Source organism: Sceloporus occidentalis, unplaced genomic scaffold, assembly GCF_023333645.1.
Source record: "Sceloporus occidentalis isolate IW3139 unplaced genomic scaffold, rSceOcc1.0.p SCAF_8, whole genome shotgun sequence".
Classification (NCBI taxonomy): domain Eukaryota; kingdom Metazoa; phylum Chordata; class Lepidosauria; order Squamata; family Phrynosomatidae; genus Sceloporus; species Sceloporus occidentalis.
In genome coordinates, this window is record NW_028316988.1 from 43,655,839 (window position 1) to 43,675,567 (window position 19,729).

Here is a 19,729-nt window from a genome sequence, read left to right on the forward strand (position 1 = left end):
GGAGGCACCAAACAAAGCAGCAATTGACAGGTACAGGAAGACAGACTTTGGAGGAAAAAGAAACAGAAAAGAAAATCACAATTAAGCCCAAAGTTTGGAGGCATCCATTCCTCCATTTTAATCTGTTTGCAGAGTTGCGGCGGTGGTGCATCGGAGTTGTTTTCTCATTGTTTTGCTCATTAGGAAAATCATACTGCTAAGAATGAATGGCCAACAACTGAGTCAAAAAGGTGGGCGGGGAAGACAGAACATCTTTCTCATGCTTAAACCATCTTATCAGTTCTGCACTGGCTTTGTGCAAGATATTCAGTGCATTCCGGTGCATATGTGTTAAAGGAAACAGTGACCAATGGGGCTTACTCCTTGCTAGAGATGTGATTTTTCACTAAATTTCTTCTCAAAGATGTAATTTTAACCATTTTTAGCCAGCTTTCAGAAAGCCTTTGAAAGCCATGCACTTTTCAAAGCTTATTCTCAATTCAGGACTTATCCTGCACATTTGTTCTGCACATAAAATAACATGTTCTGTATAGCAAGCAGCATTTGCTACACAGCAAATAATATTTCTATGCAGAAATATTATTCCCTGCAGAGAAAATGTAATTTCCTTTTGCATTGTTTTTAAAAAAGAAGTTTTGGATGCAGATATTCTTCCAGATGGGGAAACGAGGATCCCTCTTGTTAAAAGCGAACTTTGCAAAATGATTCAAAATATTAACGTTGAAAATCCCACTCCTCTGCTTCTTATAAATGCATGGATTTCTTTTATAACCAGTGACTTACGTGGCTTCAGAAGCATGGTTCTGCTTGGATATTTCCAATCATTTCCCCATATGTTTTCTGGCCCTACTTCTGCTATTCATGGGAGCTCCAATGAGCAACAATGAAATGGAATTTGGACATGCATTTATGGCAAACAACATCATGTCATCAAAGGCTAATGACTGAAAGCCAAACCTTAGAGCCCATGGAAGGCAACCCGGTTTTGGTTTTGGATGCAGCTTGGAGCAATGCAGGCCATGCAGCCAGAGCCATTGCTGGCCTTAGGTGCCAGAGAAAAAGGTATATGCTGCACATGGCACATTAACCCACAGGGCTTGCACAGCAACTAAGGCAATCCTCTGGCACAAAGCAGAGGAGATGTTTGCAGATTTTGGAGATACCCCCGGCACTTCCAAACTTCTGAGAGAAAAAGAAAGAACACTTGCAGACACTTTTGGTTAAAAGACCTGACATGAGTAGCACAACCCTCAGCACAATGTACTTACCATATAAACATCCAAAATGAGACTTAAGTTCAGGAAAGACCAAGGTGGCAAAGGCCCATATCTAACCTCTGGAATCAGCTGTGGTCGTGCAGCTAAAAACATCTGGCTCTTTAAGGAGTGAGAAATCCATGCTCTGTTTAAGTTGACCATCATCAACAACTAGCTTGAGGACTACCCTGGATTTTTGTGCATAGATCAATTCCCATTCAGTTTTTAGGGCTATGATCCTCCAAACACAGTGTTCTGCTGAAAATCAACCCCTCGTTTCTCTTTCTTGACGCCCTTCAGGAAATCCTGCAAGGCCAAAGAACTAACATTGCTACGGTGTTGTAGGATTAACCTCTATAGATGGAGCTCATCTATATTCCAGTAGAATTCAGATGAGATGGACATAACATTGCAAACAAACTCTAATAGTGGTGAATTAGTATATATCTGTTGTGCATTGTCTCAATAGCTTTGGAGTGATTGCACCACAGTTCCATGTGGATAAAAGTCACTGCATAGATCCCTTATCCTGCTCTGAGGCCAGATACATACTTCCCAAATTACTTTCCATCAGCCCAAGGAGTCCCATAACAGAGGTCCCAGTTCACTAAATCTGATGGAGGCCTACCATCTCCCTCATTTCATCCCAACTCCATGCCAACTCACCAAAGTTGTGAAGAGGTTACATGAACACTGAGTCATCAATAGATCTCATCTTAACTATCAGACCACCCCTTCAGGGATGGCCTGCACCCGCCTCTTTTCTTGCCAGGTTGGGGGCAGGGAAGCCTCACTGGCAGCCCAGAGGCCCCAATCTGGCGCTTTTCAGGACCATGGAGAAGCGGCAAAATGCCGCCTCACCGTGCTCCCAGAAAGGGGTGTCCTTGGGGTTTCATGCCCCAGGACAGCCACCCAGCCTCTTTCTCCCATGGTTTCGTTCCCGCGGCCGTCTGGTTGCCGCACGGGAACAAAGCTTGCACGCCAAGCAGTGCCGCAACCAGGAAGTGGCACCACCATGATGCCACTTCCTGTGCTCCACGTTTCGGAGCCTGCCATGATGACACCACCACCACCACATACTAGGGTTGCAGGGTGTGCAGACGCTCCGGCCCCACACAACCCTAGTATGTGGCCAGGCCGGCGCAAAGTGCCGGTCTGGACCAGGCCATAGTCAGATAGGGAGGGAGGACAGGGAAGCCACTTTTGGAGGATTGTCAGGATCAACCAGAGCAGACATTTTTGTACTTCCCCCACAGACCTGACATCTTGAGACCTATTGCATTTTTCCAGCCACTGAAACTAGAGTTGTCATTTGATCTTGGGAGTTAGCATAAGATCATCTTGCCAATCTCACCTTAAAGCAGTTACTCCCATGTTTCCAGGAACTTACAAAAAGTTGCCATGCTTGTTCACAAGCCACTTATCCCTTTTTCCTGGCTGCAAACTGGGACCTTCAGGTAAGTATGGCTTCCCTCCTTATCAGACCAACAAGACTGTGCATGAGGTTGGTTCATGGTTTGCAAGCTAGAACTGCTTCCAGAATTGTATTGATTTGGGTTTAAACATAAACTACACTCAAGAAACCTTGGATGTCTTAAAGGGAGATGTGTGATGCAATGGAGAAGAGGAAGAAAGTAAAAGGAATATACAGACACAAAATTAATTTTTGGCCTGATAATCTATGTCTAAATAATGCTGAGATTTCCAGTGTGAAGTCGAAGGCTTTCATGGCCGGCATCCAGTTTTTTGTGGGTTTTTCAGGCTATGTGGCCATGTTCTAAAAGAGTTTATTCCTGATGTTTATTCTCTGAAGATGCCAGCCACAGATGCTGGCAAAACATCAGGAACAAACTCTTCTAGAACATGGCCATATAGCCCAAAAAACCCACAAAAAATGAAGGCTGAGATTGTTTCGTCTGAACTAGACCAATCTGTTTATTCCACAATAAGTGTTGGTTAGTTCTGCACAGCCAACAGGTTTTATTTTGAGACGTCTTCAAAGGCAATCGCATTTTTCCAGCTGCTAAACTAGAGATGCTGTAGGCTATAATTCAGAGGAAAGCCATATTTCTGCATTCCTTGCTTTAGAAATGCACAGGGTGGCCTTAAGTCAATAGGCAACTTGAGGGCAGATACATAAATACACACACAAATAGGAACTGCTACCCTGTCTAGGGGCCGGTTACTGGCCACCAGTTCATTTTCAGAGTGCAATTCAAAAACTTAAACATCTTAGGTCCAAAGCACCTCAAAGATGGTATCTTTCAACAGGTCCCTACTCAGACATCTCATAGATGGACACACAGAAACAGGCATCCACAGGGACCTCTGGGGGTCCTTCAGATGCCACCAGTGATGATGTCCTTGCTCTGCATCCAGCTTTAAGAAAATACTTGGATGCTTATCTGATGCTCTCTCTACTCTCCACCAACCAAGAAATGGTCAGGTTTGTGTTTTTTTTTGGGGGGGGGACTGTAACTGGGAAAAGATGGAGTGGAGGGATTTGGGTTGTTATGCAGAGAATTCCAACTGCTTCAATGACCAGAAGTGGTTGAGACGGCATAAATCTGACTCCCATCATGATAATTCATTAACATGATGTCAGCCACATATTGAAAAGTTATTGAAAGGTAAATAATTATCCTTGGTTGGAATGTCCACTAGAAAGTACCTTGGATATATATCTCACCAGGTTTTGCTAAACTGCCCCAGCACCAGCAATCCACTTTTGAATTCCAGATGGACAATTTGAATGTCAGAACCATTGCCAACCCTACTCTGGAAGGAAGCACAAAACTCAAAAGGAAGCCATGGGTGTAGTCCCATGTTCTTTCCACAATGAGTTCTTCTAGCCTTCCCGCTTTCCACAAATATTGTTTCATAATGTATGGTGGTTTTGTGCTACACATTGCCCACCTCAACAATAACATGCCATAGCTGGATGGATGGAACACCGGGATGAGGAAATAGATATGGAGATATGCTGCTCCCATCATCCATCATTACTAGCCAGGCTTGGGACTTAAAGCACAACATCTGGAGGCACATAGGCCTCCAAACTCTGGTCATAGACCAGGTTGATTCAATCAAGAAAGCCACAGCCCCGATACTGTAGGATCTCTTGATGGCTGGAGTTCTTGGACATCTGTCATCATTAAGGTTGCCTTAAGCTGAAGCGGATTTACTCGGAAACTATCCTACAAGATCTATCCACAGAGCATCCTCAGATGTCTTCCCATAGTTGTCACAGTTCACAGCCTGTGGCAAGCAACCCTTGCAGGAAACAAAATAAGCTAGGCTGATTTCCCATACAGTACTTAAATCATACTAAACTATTATGAACCACAATCTTCATTTTAAAAATAAGAGAAAGTGTCATATACTCATTTGTAAAGGGAATCCCCAAATCTGTCAATTTAAGCCCTATCCTTTCTGGGTATTCAGAATAGATAGTCTGTATTAAAGTTTCTTGCATGTGCAGCAAATGTACATTGGAGAGATGTGATAAATTTCTACCTCGGAATAAACTTTACAATGCTTTCGGAATAAATGGCAGCGTGCTTCTCATGTGGGGAGATGCGATAGAAGCGATGTCTCGGTACATGTAAGCAACACCATCCCTCCCATGCATGCATTCACCCTTTTTGCAAGTGATGTTTTAAATGGCTGCAAAGAAAAGTAATTTAGCTGGTAAAGTCTGTTCCAAGGCTGTACATGCCAGAAACACAACTTACTGTGAATTCCCCAGTGACTGCATCGAACCCCACATGGATTGTGTGTTCAAAGTCTGACGGGAGGGAGATTTCGGGACGTTCTTTTTCTTTCTTCTTGTTGGCTAAGGGCAAAATGGGAATAGACACTTGTTCATCTGCGTTTGCCATTCATTCACACATTTTACTGATTCAAAGCAAGGGGATTTAAGGACAGGGAGAGACAAATAAATCTGAATTCGAAAGGCGGCAGCCAAGAAGGTGAATTAAATTAATTATTCATGTATTATTCATTCATATATTTAAAGGAATCTCTTTTTAAAAAAAATCTTTCTCCAGCCAAAATGGGAATAGCATCATTTCATTGCAATCTGGTATATGCTTACTCATAAGCAGGTCCCACAAAATTCAGACGACTTGGATAAAGGTATACAGAATAGCAATTTTGTTGTACATCGTTGCACCAAGCGGAAGGCAACTATTGTCCTTGCTAACATCACTTTCCGCTAAAGAGGAAAAAATGAGCTTCCATGGTGTTCATAAACCAAAGAGGGGGCTTAGTAAGGCAATGTGAAAAAGATATGGTTTTGCACATTTTAAATCACTAGGCCACTTGCTAGAACTTGTAGGATGGCAATGGCAGCTTGCATTCTGGTTTGCTGTTGTGCCTAGGCTCAACCCTGCACACCAACTCTGGTTTCTTAGCCAGCGGCAAAGCACAAGCAAAAGTCATGGTTCATTGTGGTTTGTTTAAATCATGGGTTGTCGTTACATCCAAACCCAGAACCCTGTACAATGTAAACTGTATAGTTTTCAAGAGTTTGAGAAACTGGGCAACTTTCTAGACAGACACCCCAGTTGCGGTGTTTTCATGGAAAAGCATGCGGAAAAGTGCAGAGCTTTCATAGGAAATCCTTGGAGGCGGGAGTACCCTAGTTTCTCAAGACTAGAGGAAGAAAAACTGAGTCATTAACCTCAACGTCCATCAGGACTAGAAAAATTGAGATTTACCATCACAGCTAAACACCCTTTGCTGAACTATAGACAACACAATTCCACCGGCTGCAGCCGCAGAAGTTAAAGTGGAATCGTAGCGGTATAACCGTCTGGTGCAGAAAACGCCTTGGATCCCATTCTGTGCAACAAAAAAACAGGGCATGCTGGATGTCCTTCTTCAGGTCCTAACCTCCTTCCTCTAACTCCAAATTTGAAAAATTAAAACCCCACAACTCTCTACTTTTACCTTCTCCACCAGCTGTATATTTTAAACCTAGACGGAAACGTGAGTGTCAAACAAATGCACCCTTGCAAGTTTTAACTGCTCTTTCCTCCCCGCTTTTCCCCAATGGAAAGACCAAGAAAAGCAGATGTGAAAAATGCCAGGCATGGCAAAGCCCGGCGCCCCTTCCCCTTGGTGATACTTTACTTTTATCTCCGCCTGGAAAGATGGAGCGTAGCCGGGCCTTTTTGTTCTTCTCTTCCGGAGCCATGGGGAGAGGTTTGGAGCTGTGGTTGAGCGCTGAAGAATCGCGGTTGTTACTGTTCATTCTCAGTGGAGGAGCTGGAGGTTTCTCTTCAGTATCCAGGCTCTCTGACATCTTCAGCAACCCTCACAGCTTCCTGCGCCATGATTTTTTAAAACAGGAGAGAAGGACGGAAAGGGTGGAGTTAGCAAAAACAGAAAAGCTGGAGCAAGCTAGAGGCATCGGATCGGAGGAGACCCATACCAGGTAATTCTTGACGCAGCGCCACTGACAAACCCAATAGGAACCATTATGAACAGCTGCAACAATATTTGGAATTGCTCAATCTGACTCGTGTATGTAGGAAACATCTTAAACCTTTTGGAAGTAATAGCAAAGCATTTCCCATTACGCAAAAGAAGGAATTGGTTAAGATACAATGGGCCCTTGGTATCCGCTGGGGTTTGGTCCCAAGACCTCCATCAATATCAAAATCTGTGGGTGCTGAATTCCCATTATTAACAATGGCATAGTAAAATGGTGTCCCTTATATAAAATGGCAAAAATCAAGGTTTGCTTTTTGGAAAAGAAATGTCCAAGTGGTCTTTAAGAGATTCAAAATGTTCTTGTTTACTTCTGCAAAGCATCCCTGACCTGCATCTTTCCTTTCACACATGCTTTGAACAAAACCTTTGCTAAAACATGTTGTAGTCCTCTTCCTTTTTGTAGTGTGGGGACCTATCCCTGTTCTTTCCATGGGATTTCTACCTCTGGTATCAACTTTTCTGTTAAACAAGTAATGCCTGGGAAGACATCCACTTCATTATCTTAAGCATATCTGTATTTTTACCCAGCGTACTTCACCTCGGAGGCCCCAGTGAACAGCAGCACATCATCCACGCTTTAAATACAATAAAAATGAATATGCCAACATCCCCCGTATTGTCTTCTCCTCGCCCTAAGATGGGAAGTTTTCTTTGCCTGTGATCTGGAGCTGACCTAGCCACTCTTAGCAACAGCAGACACTGCAACAAGGGCACAACTTGACAATGTTACACTATAAGTAAATGAAAATAAGAAGAGCCCAACAGAAAGAGGCCAGTTTGGGTGCCTCGCCCTGCCATGTGCCATTTGGCCCTTTGGAAACCCTGTTAATTAAATCTCAGTTTGATTTTAATTACGCCAAAGGTTGCCGTAATTAGAAATTCTGAAGATAATTAACCCAACAGGTGGCAGCGGGGAGATAAGGGAATTCATAAAAGCACATAGGGCCTGACTCAAGATCAGAAGGAAGAAGGGGAAGATAAATTATGCACAGCGTTCAGGTGGAAAGCGTCTCCAGTGATGCGAAAACGCCACCCATGCAGACCTATTACGTTCCCTGAAGGTTGCTTTAACCCATAGATCGGGACGGGCAAATGTCAGCGTTTGGGGTGTACAGTGGCCCATAAGGAGACCTCAGCAGGCCATATCCCTCTCTGCACCCCCTGCCAAATAAACCCTAATTTCGTATTTCCCACCAACACCATTTAGGACCCAGGCATAGACTATACATATCCCTCCATATTTGCGGATTTGATTATTCACAGATTTTATTAATATATTCTCTCCAGGAATATCTAGGTCCTCCAGTGTAACTCTATGGTCAGCTTAAACTAAAAGTTGCACTGAAAGACATAGCGATTCCTAGAGAAGATACTCTAGGAGGCCTTTGTAGCTCCTCCAATGCAGTTCTATGGTCAGTATCTGTCGGACGTTGGCCACAGAGTTGCACTGGAGGACCTAGAGATTCCTAGAGAGGTGTCCTCTCAGGTAAAAACATGATGGTTTTTGTTATTTGTGGTTTTTCCATATCCACGGGGCTCTTGTGCCTCTAACCCTAGCGAATATGGAAGGACAAGTGTATTTTAAAACAAGAAAAGAACCAAAACTCAGATGGCTCCCTTGGGTTCTAAAATGGGCCAAAGGCATGGCAAAGGAGATCCAAACATCCATAAAGGGCATTTGCAGTCATTTTGGTACAAAAACGGTATCTTCTGAGGCCCTAGAGGCTACAAATATGGCCTTGGAGGCTGCATCCCTACCCTTGCCTGAGTTTCATGAAATGTCCCCCTCCTACACACAATAAAATTCGACCATTGACAAGAATAAGATTACTAAACCCAAAGCAGAAAGAACTAGGCAAGATCCTGAAGTGTAAAGATATATCATGGAAGGCTAAAACTGGAATTGTCCATTTCCAGTTCCTATGTGTAGTTGTGAAGGCAGTGAAGAAAGCAGATAGGAAGAGAATCAACTCATGTGAAATATGGTGCTGGAGAAAAGGTCTGCAGATACCACAAACTGCTAAAAAGACAAATAAATGGGTCCTAGAACAAATTAAGCCTGAACTTTTGCTGGAAGCCAAAAAGCACAACCACATGCTTACACATGCAAAAGCCATTCATGGACATCTATAGCTAATGTTTAACCACTGCAAGTAAAAAAACCTAACTTAGATGATGTTCTGGAAGTCACTCGAAGAGATCAGTCAGCTGATCCCAACCAAGCTTCTCCTGATTCCTGCTTTATAGCCTATTTTTTAAAGGTCACAAAATGATCTCTATAATCTCTAGAGCAGCAGTGGGAAATAGGCCGCCTGTGACCACATGCATTCCTCAACTGTATTTAAGGCCTCCACCGCCAAAGCTTGTGGATGTTGAAAGAGCCACACTGCCAAAATCCAATGCCATTGTCGAAAGGAGACTTTCTCCTCCTTTCTCGCCATTCCAAACAGGAGGGAAACACTTTGTCATGCAAGTCTCGGGGCTTCATGGTAAAGAAAAGTGGCCTGATATTTTAGTGGACTGAAGTTACATTGCTGGATAAAACTCCAAGAATCCCTCTGCTTGTTCAGATGTTGGAAGATTTCCAGCACCTTCGTCCAACAGAGCAGAAGCCAATGTGAAAAGCTGAGCTTGGGTTGGGTTGAGTTGGGTTGGGTCATCCAGAACGGCCACCATCTAGCAGAAGAGTTACCTGTTCTCACACAGCGGAGGCAGATGAATCTGCCCTTCCAGGGTGCTGAACCTATTTCATGGCTAGACGTCAACACTTTGGATTGCTCCATTGACATTCAAACTAAAACCTGGACTAGTTTCCACCGTTCCACTGACATGGAAGCCAGCAGCCCCCCCCCCCCCCCCCGGTTCTTAAGCCTATTACAATTAAGGATTGCAAGGCAATATTACCTTTTAGGACTACAAGTCCCTCAATCCCCTGGAGGAACTCTCAAAGGTAATGGCTGAGATACTCTATCAAGTGTTCCCTGTCCTCCTCAGGAGGAGGATGGTTATGACCATTTGCTGGCCTGGCCAGGGAAGAAAGGGGGAGAAGACTCCAAAAACGAAGACTCTACTGGTCTGGGCTACCAGGTGAAGAAAAAGAAAGATGGTGTCCCTCCATACACTTCTCCTTTCAGCCTAGATCAGCAGCTTTTTACTCCTTGAGTCACCTTGTCCTCCCTCCCTTGGGAATTAGCAATGACACCTTTCAGGGCTTGGCAGAGATGTTTATGGGGTGCAAAGGGCTAGAGAATAGCCCCCGTGTCCCATCCATGATGTAAACCACTAAAAGGATTTTAACCAATGTATCCAAGCTCTGGTAATGTTGACTTGACTTGACTCGACTCGACTCGACTCTGAGGCATTCTCACTGGGAGAACTTTGTGCCTAGCCTTACTATCTTCTGCAAATATGCTTACAACCATTCTCAGTTTAAAATAATGGCATTACAACCGTATCTCCTCTGTGAATTCACCTGGATCAGCTGGTGAAGAATGTGTAACTTTGTGACCCACAAAAGGGCTTATGTATCTTCCTCACGGAGCATTAGCTAGGCTAGGCCATAATGGCCAAGATAATCTCATTAGCTTTCATGTATCTTTAGACCACCTACTAAACCATTTCAACCTGCCAATGAAAGCTTTCACCCTCTGAGACCATTAGCATGAAAAGATAATCAAAGTCTCCCTTTGGGCCTCCATCCTTTCACCTTTACAGAGGATAGGCTTCTGCTTAAGGGGTTGTCAGGAGACACTTCTCTTCTTGAAGTTCTCCTCTGTGTGAACCAGTCTGAGCTGAGGTTAAAGATAAGGAGTTATAAGAAGGGAGAGTAAATGACCGTCTACACTTAATATCCAGAGAGCAAACCAGGCAGTCAAACAACTCATGGAGTTATAGCCTTCACCTCTATGGTGAGATGGATGGCATTTCTGCATCATCATCATCATCATCATCATCATCCCATCAACAACCACAGAACTGTAGAATTGTAGGGTTGGAAGAGATCTTTAGGGCCATCTAATCAAGTCCCAGAGGGGCAGCATGGTCTAGTGGTTTGAGTGTGGTGTAGTGGAGACCAGAGTTTGAATCCCAGCTTGGCCACAGAAACCCACTGGACATGTTGCATCTTGACCATATCACACTCTCTCAGCTTCAGAGGATGGCAATGGCAAATCCCTTGTGAACAAATCCTGCCAAGAAAACCCCATGATAGGTTCACCTTAGGGTCACTCTAAGTTGGAAATGACTTGAAGGCACATAACAACAACAACAACAACAACAACAACAACAACAACCAACTCCCTGACAAAGCAGGAAACCCACAGCCAAAGCACCTAGATTGAAGGATGGATGGTTGGATGGATGGACATAAGGTGTGTGACCTTGGGTGAGTTACACACTCTCAGCCTCAGAAAACCCTATTATCATTCACCTTAGGGTCACCATAAGTCAGAAACAGCCTGAAGGCACACAGCAACAGCAACAAACACCACTGGACAGCTGTTAACATTTGGCTGTGAAGCTGTCAAGGACTCCAAAGCCCATCTCTCTGGAAGCAGAGGCCATCCCCACAACAGCATCCAATACTTGTGGCCATTGCCTCCCTCTGTCTTATGGCAGGGCTGGGCCTATTTGCGAAGTGTCACATTCAGCAAAGAGAACTTGTCAGACAACATGAAATCGAGAAACCAGAGACATCTCTTTCATTTTCCTGTTGATTTATCCGAGATGCCCTAATAAAATTGCAGGACTTTCACAAGGTCCAGAAAATCTCCTTCCAGGGAAAGATTTGCACATAGAGCTGCTATTTGCTGAAGGTATTGGGCATCTCTGAAGTAAGGAGAAGGTTGAGAAAACTCTTCTGTGGTTTGAAGATGGCTCTATAATCCTGGCCCTTCTCAATAGATCCCATTTCTTTGTGTAAATCATTTTTGTTCCCTGCAGAGGAATTGAGATGACCTTTCCTCCATGCAATAAAATGTTTGACTAACCAACTGAGTGAGGAACTGTTCCGGCTGCTCTCAAAGGACAAGGCAACTGTATGGGTTACTCACTGCAGCCATTTGTAAACACAGTCAGTTTGCTAAGCTGGCCCTCCCAGGAGATCTGGGTCTACAAAGGCTTCTATTAAGGGTTTCTGGCCCAATTTTTTGTGTGATGTCATCCTTTCCAAGCTCCTGAAGTGAGCTCTATATTTGATTTCTCAAAGATGCTTTGGGCTCTGTGTCAAAAAAAAAATCCCATACAAAGTGCCATTCTTTGCCACTGCAAAAAATGAAGAAGGGAGATCATCCCAAATGCTTAACATTTATGAGTTTGCAACAAACAAAAACACCCAGAGTTACTAAGGTTGACAGCGAAATAAAATACCCATCATCAGAGAAATGGTGAACCTCCAAACACTGAGGATGTGGTGTTTGTCTTCATATCCTGCCTGTAAGTTTCCAAATGTTATCCGAATGCTGGATTATGTGGAATTGTAGTAGGGATGGCTCCAAGATAGAAAGATAGGGGCAAGGTAGGAAGGTAGGGTGCAAAATGAGGGCACTGGCCCTCCAAATGGGAATTTTGTCTTTCCAATTTTAATTTTCCTTCAGTCCTCAAATTTCTAGCATTGCAGGAACTGAGACATTTGGAAGCATTCACATTGGGGTTTCTTACATTTGCTCAGTTGTCATTCCCTCGGTAACTTTGGCCACCACCACAATGCAGAATGAAAGCACTTTGACACTGCTTTATATGTCATGGCTCCATCTGACAGAATCCTGGGATTTGTAGTTTTTTTGTTGTTGTGGCACTGAGATAAAAAGGCCAAGTATCTCACAAAACTACAGACCCAATGATCCCATAGCATTGAGCCTTGGCAATTAAAGCGATGCCAAACTGCATTTGGTTCTGCAATGTAGATGTACCCTTTGCCTCCCTCATTTTCTTTGGTTACCTAAACTGTCACTGTTACCTCTTCTTCTTTTTGTCTATGGCTGCCAGCATTTACAATGCATAGAAACCAGCCAGGCAACCACGTTATTCCCATGCCAAAAGGAGCATCGCATGCCATACCATGGAATGGCGAGTCAGTAAATGCTGGCCAGCCTCTTATCTGGGAATCCTTTAAGGGAGGCAGTCAGACCTTGAGCTTTGCCTATTATCAGTTGCTAGCTAAAAAGCTCCTCGCTTTAGCAATTAACTCAAGGTCGGGTTTGGAGAGTGTTGTTTTTTGAGGCTGAAGCTAGTGTTCCTTATTAGAGTAACACAAAGATTGGAAGCATACAATTGCAGAGTTGGAAGGGACCCTCAAGGACCATTTACTCCAACCCCTGACTACAAGGACCTACCCAAGGTACAGAGCCTCAGCAGATGGCTTTTTCTTTCTCAACCATCGCAGGCCTGGCTGGTGAGGATTCAAAAGAGAACCTCCTCCCTGCTCTGCATTCACATGGGGTGCATCTACACTGTAGAAATAATGCGGTTTGACACCACTTTAACTGCCATGGATCCCTCCTACAGAATCCTGGGATTTGTAGTTGTGTTAGGCATCAACATACTTTGGCAGGGAAGGCGAGAGACCTTGTAAAACTGCAAATACCAGGATTCCTTAGGAATTGAGTCTGTTGGGAGAGGTTCTAGCTGGATGGATGGATGTGATGATTATTTATGTAGCATGATCAACATTCATAAAGACTGGGAAAGTCATAAGAAAAAGCATGTCCCTGCGCTGAGGAGTTTCCACTCTTGAATCCTCCAAAGAGCAGACAATAAAAGGAAAGGAGGAAGATGAAGGTAAAGGAAGGGAGATCTGCTGAGTCTAGTGCCGCCACGTACTTTGGCTTTAAAAAAATCCCCTCCTATCAATGACTGATAAAGTTATCTGGGATTCCCTCTTTGTTAAGAAACTCCAGGTTGTAAGGGCAATCCTGGCTTGATGTGGTGTTTGCTGAAAGAAGGGCTTAATTCCTGATGTGCTCTCATGCTCCAAATGCTCCTCATAAGAGGACTGACACAAATGTGAGGGCAAGACAACTACCGAGACAACCATGAGAGCATCAAAGGAGCTATATACACACCACAAGTGACTCAGAAAGCAATTGCTGATCCACACATATGTGGTCCAGTGTTCGATGAGCATGGGCAACAAACCATTGTGAAATCACAAAGTACAATCCCCAAACACAATGTATAGGAGAAATGTGCATTCACACACTACTCCATAAATGCAAAGTTAAAACAATACTGTGTGCACTTTAATGCACTACCAGATGTGCAGTGGTCTTGAGTGTCCAACTGTGCTTATGCCAATTTCAGCAAGTTACAGCTGTTGCACATTGTTCAAAAAATCAATATGCATGCACAGCACAACTCACACCTGCATGTCACCAACATATGTCACCAACAGCCATATTAGGTCACAGTGCAAGCAAGGCTGGTCCTCTTACTGGGTACAGTAAGTTGTCTACCAAGGGATTCAATTCCCTAAAAGCACCAGATCCCAAACAACGAAACAAAACTCCAGTGTGCCTTGAAGATGTTTATGATGACCCTATCATGGGTTTTCAGGTCAAGCTTTCTTCAGAGGAGGCTCACCATTGCCTTCCTCTGAAGCTGAGATAGTGTGACTTGCCCAAGGTTTCCATGACAGAGAAGGGTTTTGAACTCTGGTCTCGCAGAGTCCTAGCCCAGCATTCCAACTACTGCAGCATGCTGGGTTTCAAGATTTCAGATGAGATTTGCCATTGCTTTCCCCTGAGGCTGAGAGAGTATGACTTGCCCAAGGTCACCCAGTGCATTTCATGGCTAAGTCTTCTGGTCTTCTGGGGCTCGAACAACACAGAAAGCACTGCACCACAAAGGCTGAATATAAATTTATTTATTCAATTAATTAATTATGAATTAATTCATTTTACAACTCTATGAACAGTTATGCTTTCATCTCAGGTGTTAAGATAATCAGTTCTTCTAGCAGACCAGGGAGAACACATTAAATGCAACCCTGCAGCCTCTTTGCAGCCATCACCCAGAAGAGAAGATATCGTAGTGTCCAAGCAAATAGCTCTATCCAGCTATTGTGACCATTTCAGTTCAGCAAATGATCATGTTATTTGCCGTAGCCTGAGCCAATTCAACCTGAGTCAATTATAGACTCTGCAATTATCCCACGACTGCAGGTTTTAAGATATGCGGCAGTTGGTCCATGACCGGTCTGGCCAGTAGGTAAACCTTGGAGCATCTATGTCCGCAATTGAATGTTCTAAGATTTGGTGATGACCTATGGTCCTTTGATTACTATTGTAAAATAAGCTTTATTGACAATTCAGTTTATAAAAATATCAGACAGAACACTTATAAAATAAACAAAATGAAATTGACTACAAATGATGACCTATGCTTGTAAGCAAATAAATATGGACCAAATGGAGTCACTCCACCTTTTTTTTGTTTTGCATGTGCCCATGTGTATACACACACACACACACACACACACACAAATCCAGCAATGCATCGCAATGCAGCCTTGTCAGTTAAAGTGGTACCAAAGTGCTATAATAGCATAGTGAGGAATATAAAATGATTCAAGTTCTGATTCATGATACAGTGATATTCCTTAATATGCCATTATAGCCCTTTAATACCACTTTAACTGGCACGGCTGCATTGCTATGGTATCCTGGGTTTTGGTGTTTCATGAAGTACTTAGAAGTCTCTGCCAGGGAGATTTAATGCTGTAATTCCAGGGAATGGATTACAGAATCCGAAGCATCTTCCCAAACTACAATTCCCAGAATTCTATACAATGGAGTCACGGCAGTTCAATTGCTATGAAACTGCGGCAATTGTGCAATATGGATATTGAGGAAAGGAACAAATTGCTAGTAACTAATTTGTAACTAGTTATTTTCCAGCTCTGATCCTTACTAAAGGGTAGGATTCTAGTCTCCTAGGAGATCCCACTGACGGTTTGCCTAGCTCCCTTTGGGAAAGTCTGTTGCTAGCTGCGAGGTAAGCGCCATCTCCCGTTTCTTTATTCTCTCAGACATCATGTGTTTGGGGAAATGTAGGCCAGCTGTGTCTATCTCCCAGCCCTGGATCTGTCTACAAAATAGATTTTTAACTCTTAGAACCTGGTAACACCAGCAAAGTCGAACTCTATCCCCATGAGAAAGCGTATATTCTCTTCTATTCTAAATGCTCTGATTTACAAAACAGAAACTGAATTTTCTTGGGTTATACGTACAACCTTCATATCTGTGATGGACACATTTGCAGACTTATGTAGGAAACGTGAAACCAAAGATAACAGTGAACCCTATTGAAATCAATGACTTCTGGCAGAAGTCAACCAGGCTGGAGGGCCTTGAGAGAAGACCTCTCTAGGCATTTCTAGATCCTCCAGCACAACTCTGTGGTCAACTTCTACTGGAAGCATACCACAGAACTGCACTGGAGGACTTACAAAATTTAAAGGACCTTGGATAGCGCCTTTAAGTGTCATACTAATATCCAAAGATACAGCTGTGTTAGTCACTAGAATCACTATGTAGAGAGATCTTGTAGCACCTTTGAGCTTTTATAGACTTAAGTCTACTTCCTCAGATGCATTTGGAGATATCTGATGCATCTGAGGAAGTAGACTTAACTCTACGGAAGCTCATGCTGCCAACCTCTTTCTTTCAGTTAGTCTCAAAGGTGCTACAAGATCTCTCTGCATCCAGAGTGGACTCACCATGAAAGCCATCTGCTGCCACAACCCACCACAAAGGGAAGCAAAGATAGGTGCCAAGGCAAAGGGCTATCCTCTAGCCCAGCGGTTCCCAAACTTTGGTCTGGCAGATTTTTAGACTTCAGCTCCCAGAATTCCTGACTGTTGGCAAAGCTGGCTGGGGCATCTGGGAGTTGAAGTCCAAAACACCTGGAGGAATCATTTTCCTCCTCACTCAAAAACCTCCTTCTACCGCAGCTGTCAAAACACCTCTGAAGAAACCTGCCAAGGAAATCCCCATGATAGGTTTGCCTTAGCATCGCTATAAGTCAGTAATGACTTGAAGTCACACAAGAACAACAATTGTGCTCACAGTCCACAGAGGAAAAGATGCAATGAATCTGTGCATGTGTGTGTGTGTGTGGATGAACACTTAGCATTTAGGAATCACTCCTGGAATTATGAATGATGGGAATTTTTCTGCACAATTCAGGCCACGGAGAAACAAAACTGCCACCTGGCTGCCGGCATGCAAGGCTATCTGCTCCGGCCATGCTTTACGTTACCAACACAAAGCCAAGCAAGGTGGTTTCCCATTTCCTCTGCCCATCTCTAAATCTCACACGGGGCTGGGACTCGATGCTATGAAATTACATCTCTTTCATGTTCTTGTTGTGGTTTGGGCAGCTTTGCTTTGGGTTACACCATGACCCAAACTCTCTTCCAGAAGTGTAGCTTAAAACGATGGGGAGAAAGGTAACCCGACAACGGAAACCCTACCTGGGTAAAGAAATAGGACCTTGCATTGAGGATTAGGCCTCCCATCAGGCAGAAGGAAGCAAATACAAGGAGGGAGCAAAGTATGTCTCCCAGCTGTTTTTCCTGAGCCCTACAGGGAAATGTCTATGGCAAAAGCAATGTACTGCACTCTCTCCTAACCTGCGTGTTTTGCCATCTTGACCAGACTCTAATGTTGCTTAATAAATGTAATTCTTATCTGTAAAGCATTGGAGGCTATGAGTCTCCCAAGTCTTGCTCTGACATCCTAACCACTAGAGTACACAGACTCCCATTGTGGTTGTCCTATCTACTGTGAACTAGCCTTGCTTTCTATTCTAGATCTCCCCTTTTTAAAGGTTTGTTTCCTCCCTCCCTCCCTCCCAAGAGAATACCTGCACAGTTCAGGCAATGGATTGTCTCCTACCTCTGCACTGAAACAATGGTTTACCCTGTCGGTCTCTTGGAAAAGATGAAATTTCATCTCCGGGATCCCATGCCACATCTCTTTGAAGAGAAAGAAGCAACACAACACCTGAGTAAGCCTCTTGCCCTTCACTTCCCTTGCAGGAGGGATATGATTTGAAATAGTACAGTTTCCCCCCCTCCAAAAAAAAAGTGCCAAGCCTAACTTTAAAAGACTGGATCAAAGTTCAGCATAAAGGGAGAGGAAGCACACAAGCCTGAACCACAGGATTATTGCAGCGTGATGTAAATAACCTTGTTACGGAAGAGGGGAAAAGCATTGCTTACATGACAGGTGGAGATGTAGAGGCATTATGGGCTTCTGCAGAACAGGTCAAAACACCGTCCGTTTCAAGGGATGTTGGAGGAGGAAATGTAAAACACTTGTTTAGCAAAGTAGAGGCAGGAACGGGTGGCTTCAGCCAAAATTAGCTGCATGGAGCCTCTTTCTAGGCATGCCACAGCTACAGAACCTAAGGAAGTTGGGGTGCAGGGATTATTCTACAGTTGGAAAAAGATATATATTCCACTATTACAGATCCAACTATATAGTCCTATTAAAATTACTGATAAATATAAGCACAGATTATTATATGGTTAGATGTCTTATTGCTCATAAAATCCATAAACAGTTCCTAGTCTTTCAAAAAGCCTTCAGTTGGTTTATTGTGTAGAACCACATTAATTTGTCCATTTTGGCTAACTCAACAACCTTAACAATCCATCCTTCTGTTGTCAGTGCTTTAGTCCATTTCCAAGATTGATCATTTGTATGTTTCTAAGAATATTGTATTTTAATCTGTAACAGCCAACATGGCACAGTAGTTTCAGTGTTGGACTACAGTTCTGGAAACCAGGGTTCGCTTCCCACTTGGCCATGAAACCCATTTGGGAAAGTCACACACTCTCAGCCTCAGAGGAAGACCATGGCAAAGTCCCTCTGAACAAACCTTGCCAAGACAACCCCATGTTAGGTTCACCCTAGGGTTGCCATAAGTCAGAAATGACTTGAAGGCACACCAGACACACAAGCATTATAATTTGAAGCCCACTTTGTGGAAGAAGGAAGGGTAGAAATAAAGCCAAGATGTGGAGAAGGATGAAGCAGAAGAAGTAGAGAAGAATTGGGGAAAGAGGCTATCTGGACATGGCAGATTTTGGAATCCTGTTGGTGACATATCCAAGCATAAGATGCACTGTTTATGTGGAGCAACTTTTCTGGTCAATAAGGAATGGATGTATCCAAATGATGGTGGCGGGAATGGAGTTTCACATATGGAACCATTTCAGATGTTCTAGATGCACCTAGAATAATTTGCCAGTGTCCCTTGCACATGGCACAATGAAGTGACAGCTATCAGCATTTCCCACTCAATGGTGGTATTCTGCACAATGACTTCATCATGCTAACATAGCATAACTCCACTGTTGGGTATTTATGCAACGCTGAGACCATGCATGACCATGGCACTTGTCCGTCTTTTCTTCCCAACATTTTAAGACCCCCCCCCCCAAAAGTGCAGCTTAATATAAGGCACCTACAGGATTCCGGCCACCGGCTGCTTTTAAATGTCATGGTAAACCATGGCTCCTCATAACAGGACAATGAAACCTGTGGCAAAGGTTATTAGGCACCCCACATATAAGAATATATAATTCAACCTAACACTCTTCATCAGCAGTTTCATCCAGAACAACATTGCCAGAGTGATATTAAATGCCCAAAGGGCTGGCAGCACACAGCCTGCACATTTTTCTGCCAAGTTTTCAGATTTCATAACTAGACAGGGGAGGTCAGCCCACACCACCAAGAAGCCTTGCGCAAAAGATAAACCCACGGCACCAGATTTCTTCAGCAAGGGATGCTCTCTCTATTTGTTGGAAGGCATCCAAGACATTGATTGCAATTGTGTGCTTTGCTCAGTTGTGTTAAGTCATGCAATTGCTTTGTTACACCTATTTTTCTACAGCGCCATGATGTATTCCTATCACACCAAACCATAGTTTGTTACTGGGTGGGAACTGTAAGAGCCACAGGTTG

General features: G+C 43.6%; 1 protein-coding gene across 3 annotated transcripts in view; it reads right to left on the reverse strand.

Moving 5' to 3' along the window:
* Nucleotides 1–19,729, reverse strand: part of LOC149308790 (serine/threonine-protein kinase PAK 3) — an 81,561-nt gene that overhangs the window by 16,872 nt on the left and 44,960 nt on the right. For all 3 annotated transcript variants that reach the window (XM_089536468.1, XM_089536469.1, XM_089536467.1), the window contains exons 2-3: nucleotides 6,393–6,586; nucleotides 4,991–5,091 (exon numbers count right to left, since the gene is read on the reverse strand). In XM_089536468.1, the coding sequence (XP_089392594.1) occupies nucleotides 4,991–5,091; nucleotides 6,393–6,564 (273 nt within the window). In that variant the 5' untranslated portion in view covers nucleotides 6,565–6,586. The remainder of the gene's footprint in view (nucleotides 1–4,990; nucleotides 5,092–6,392; nucleotides 6,587–19,729) is intronic.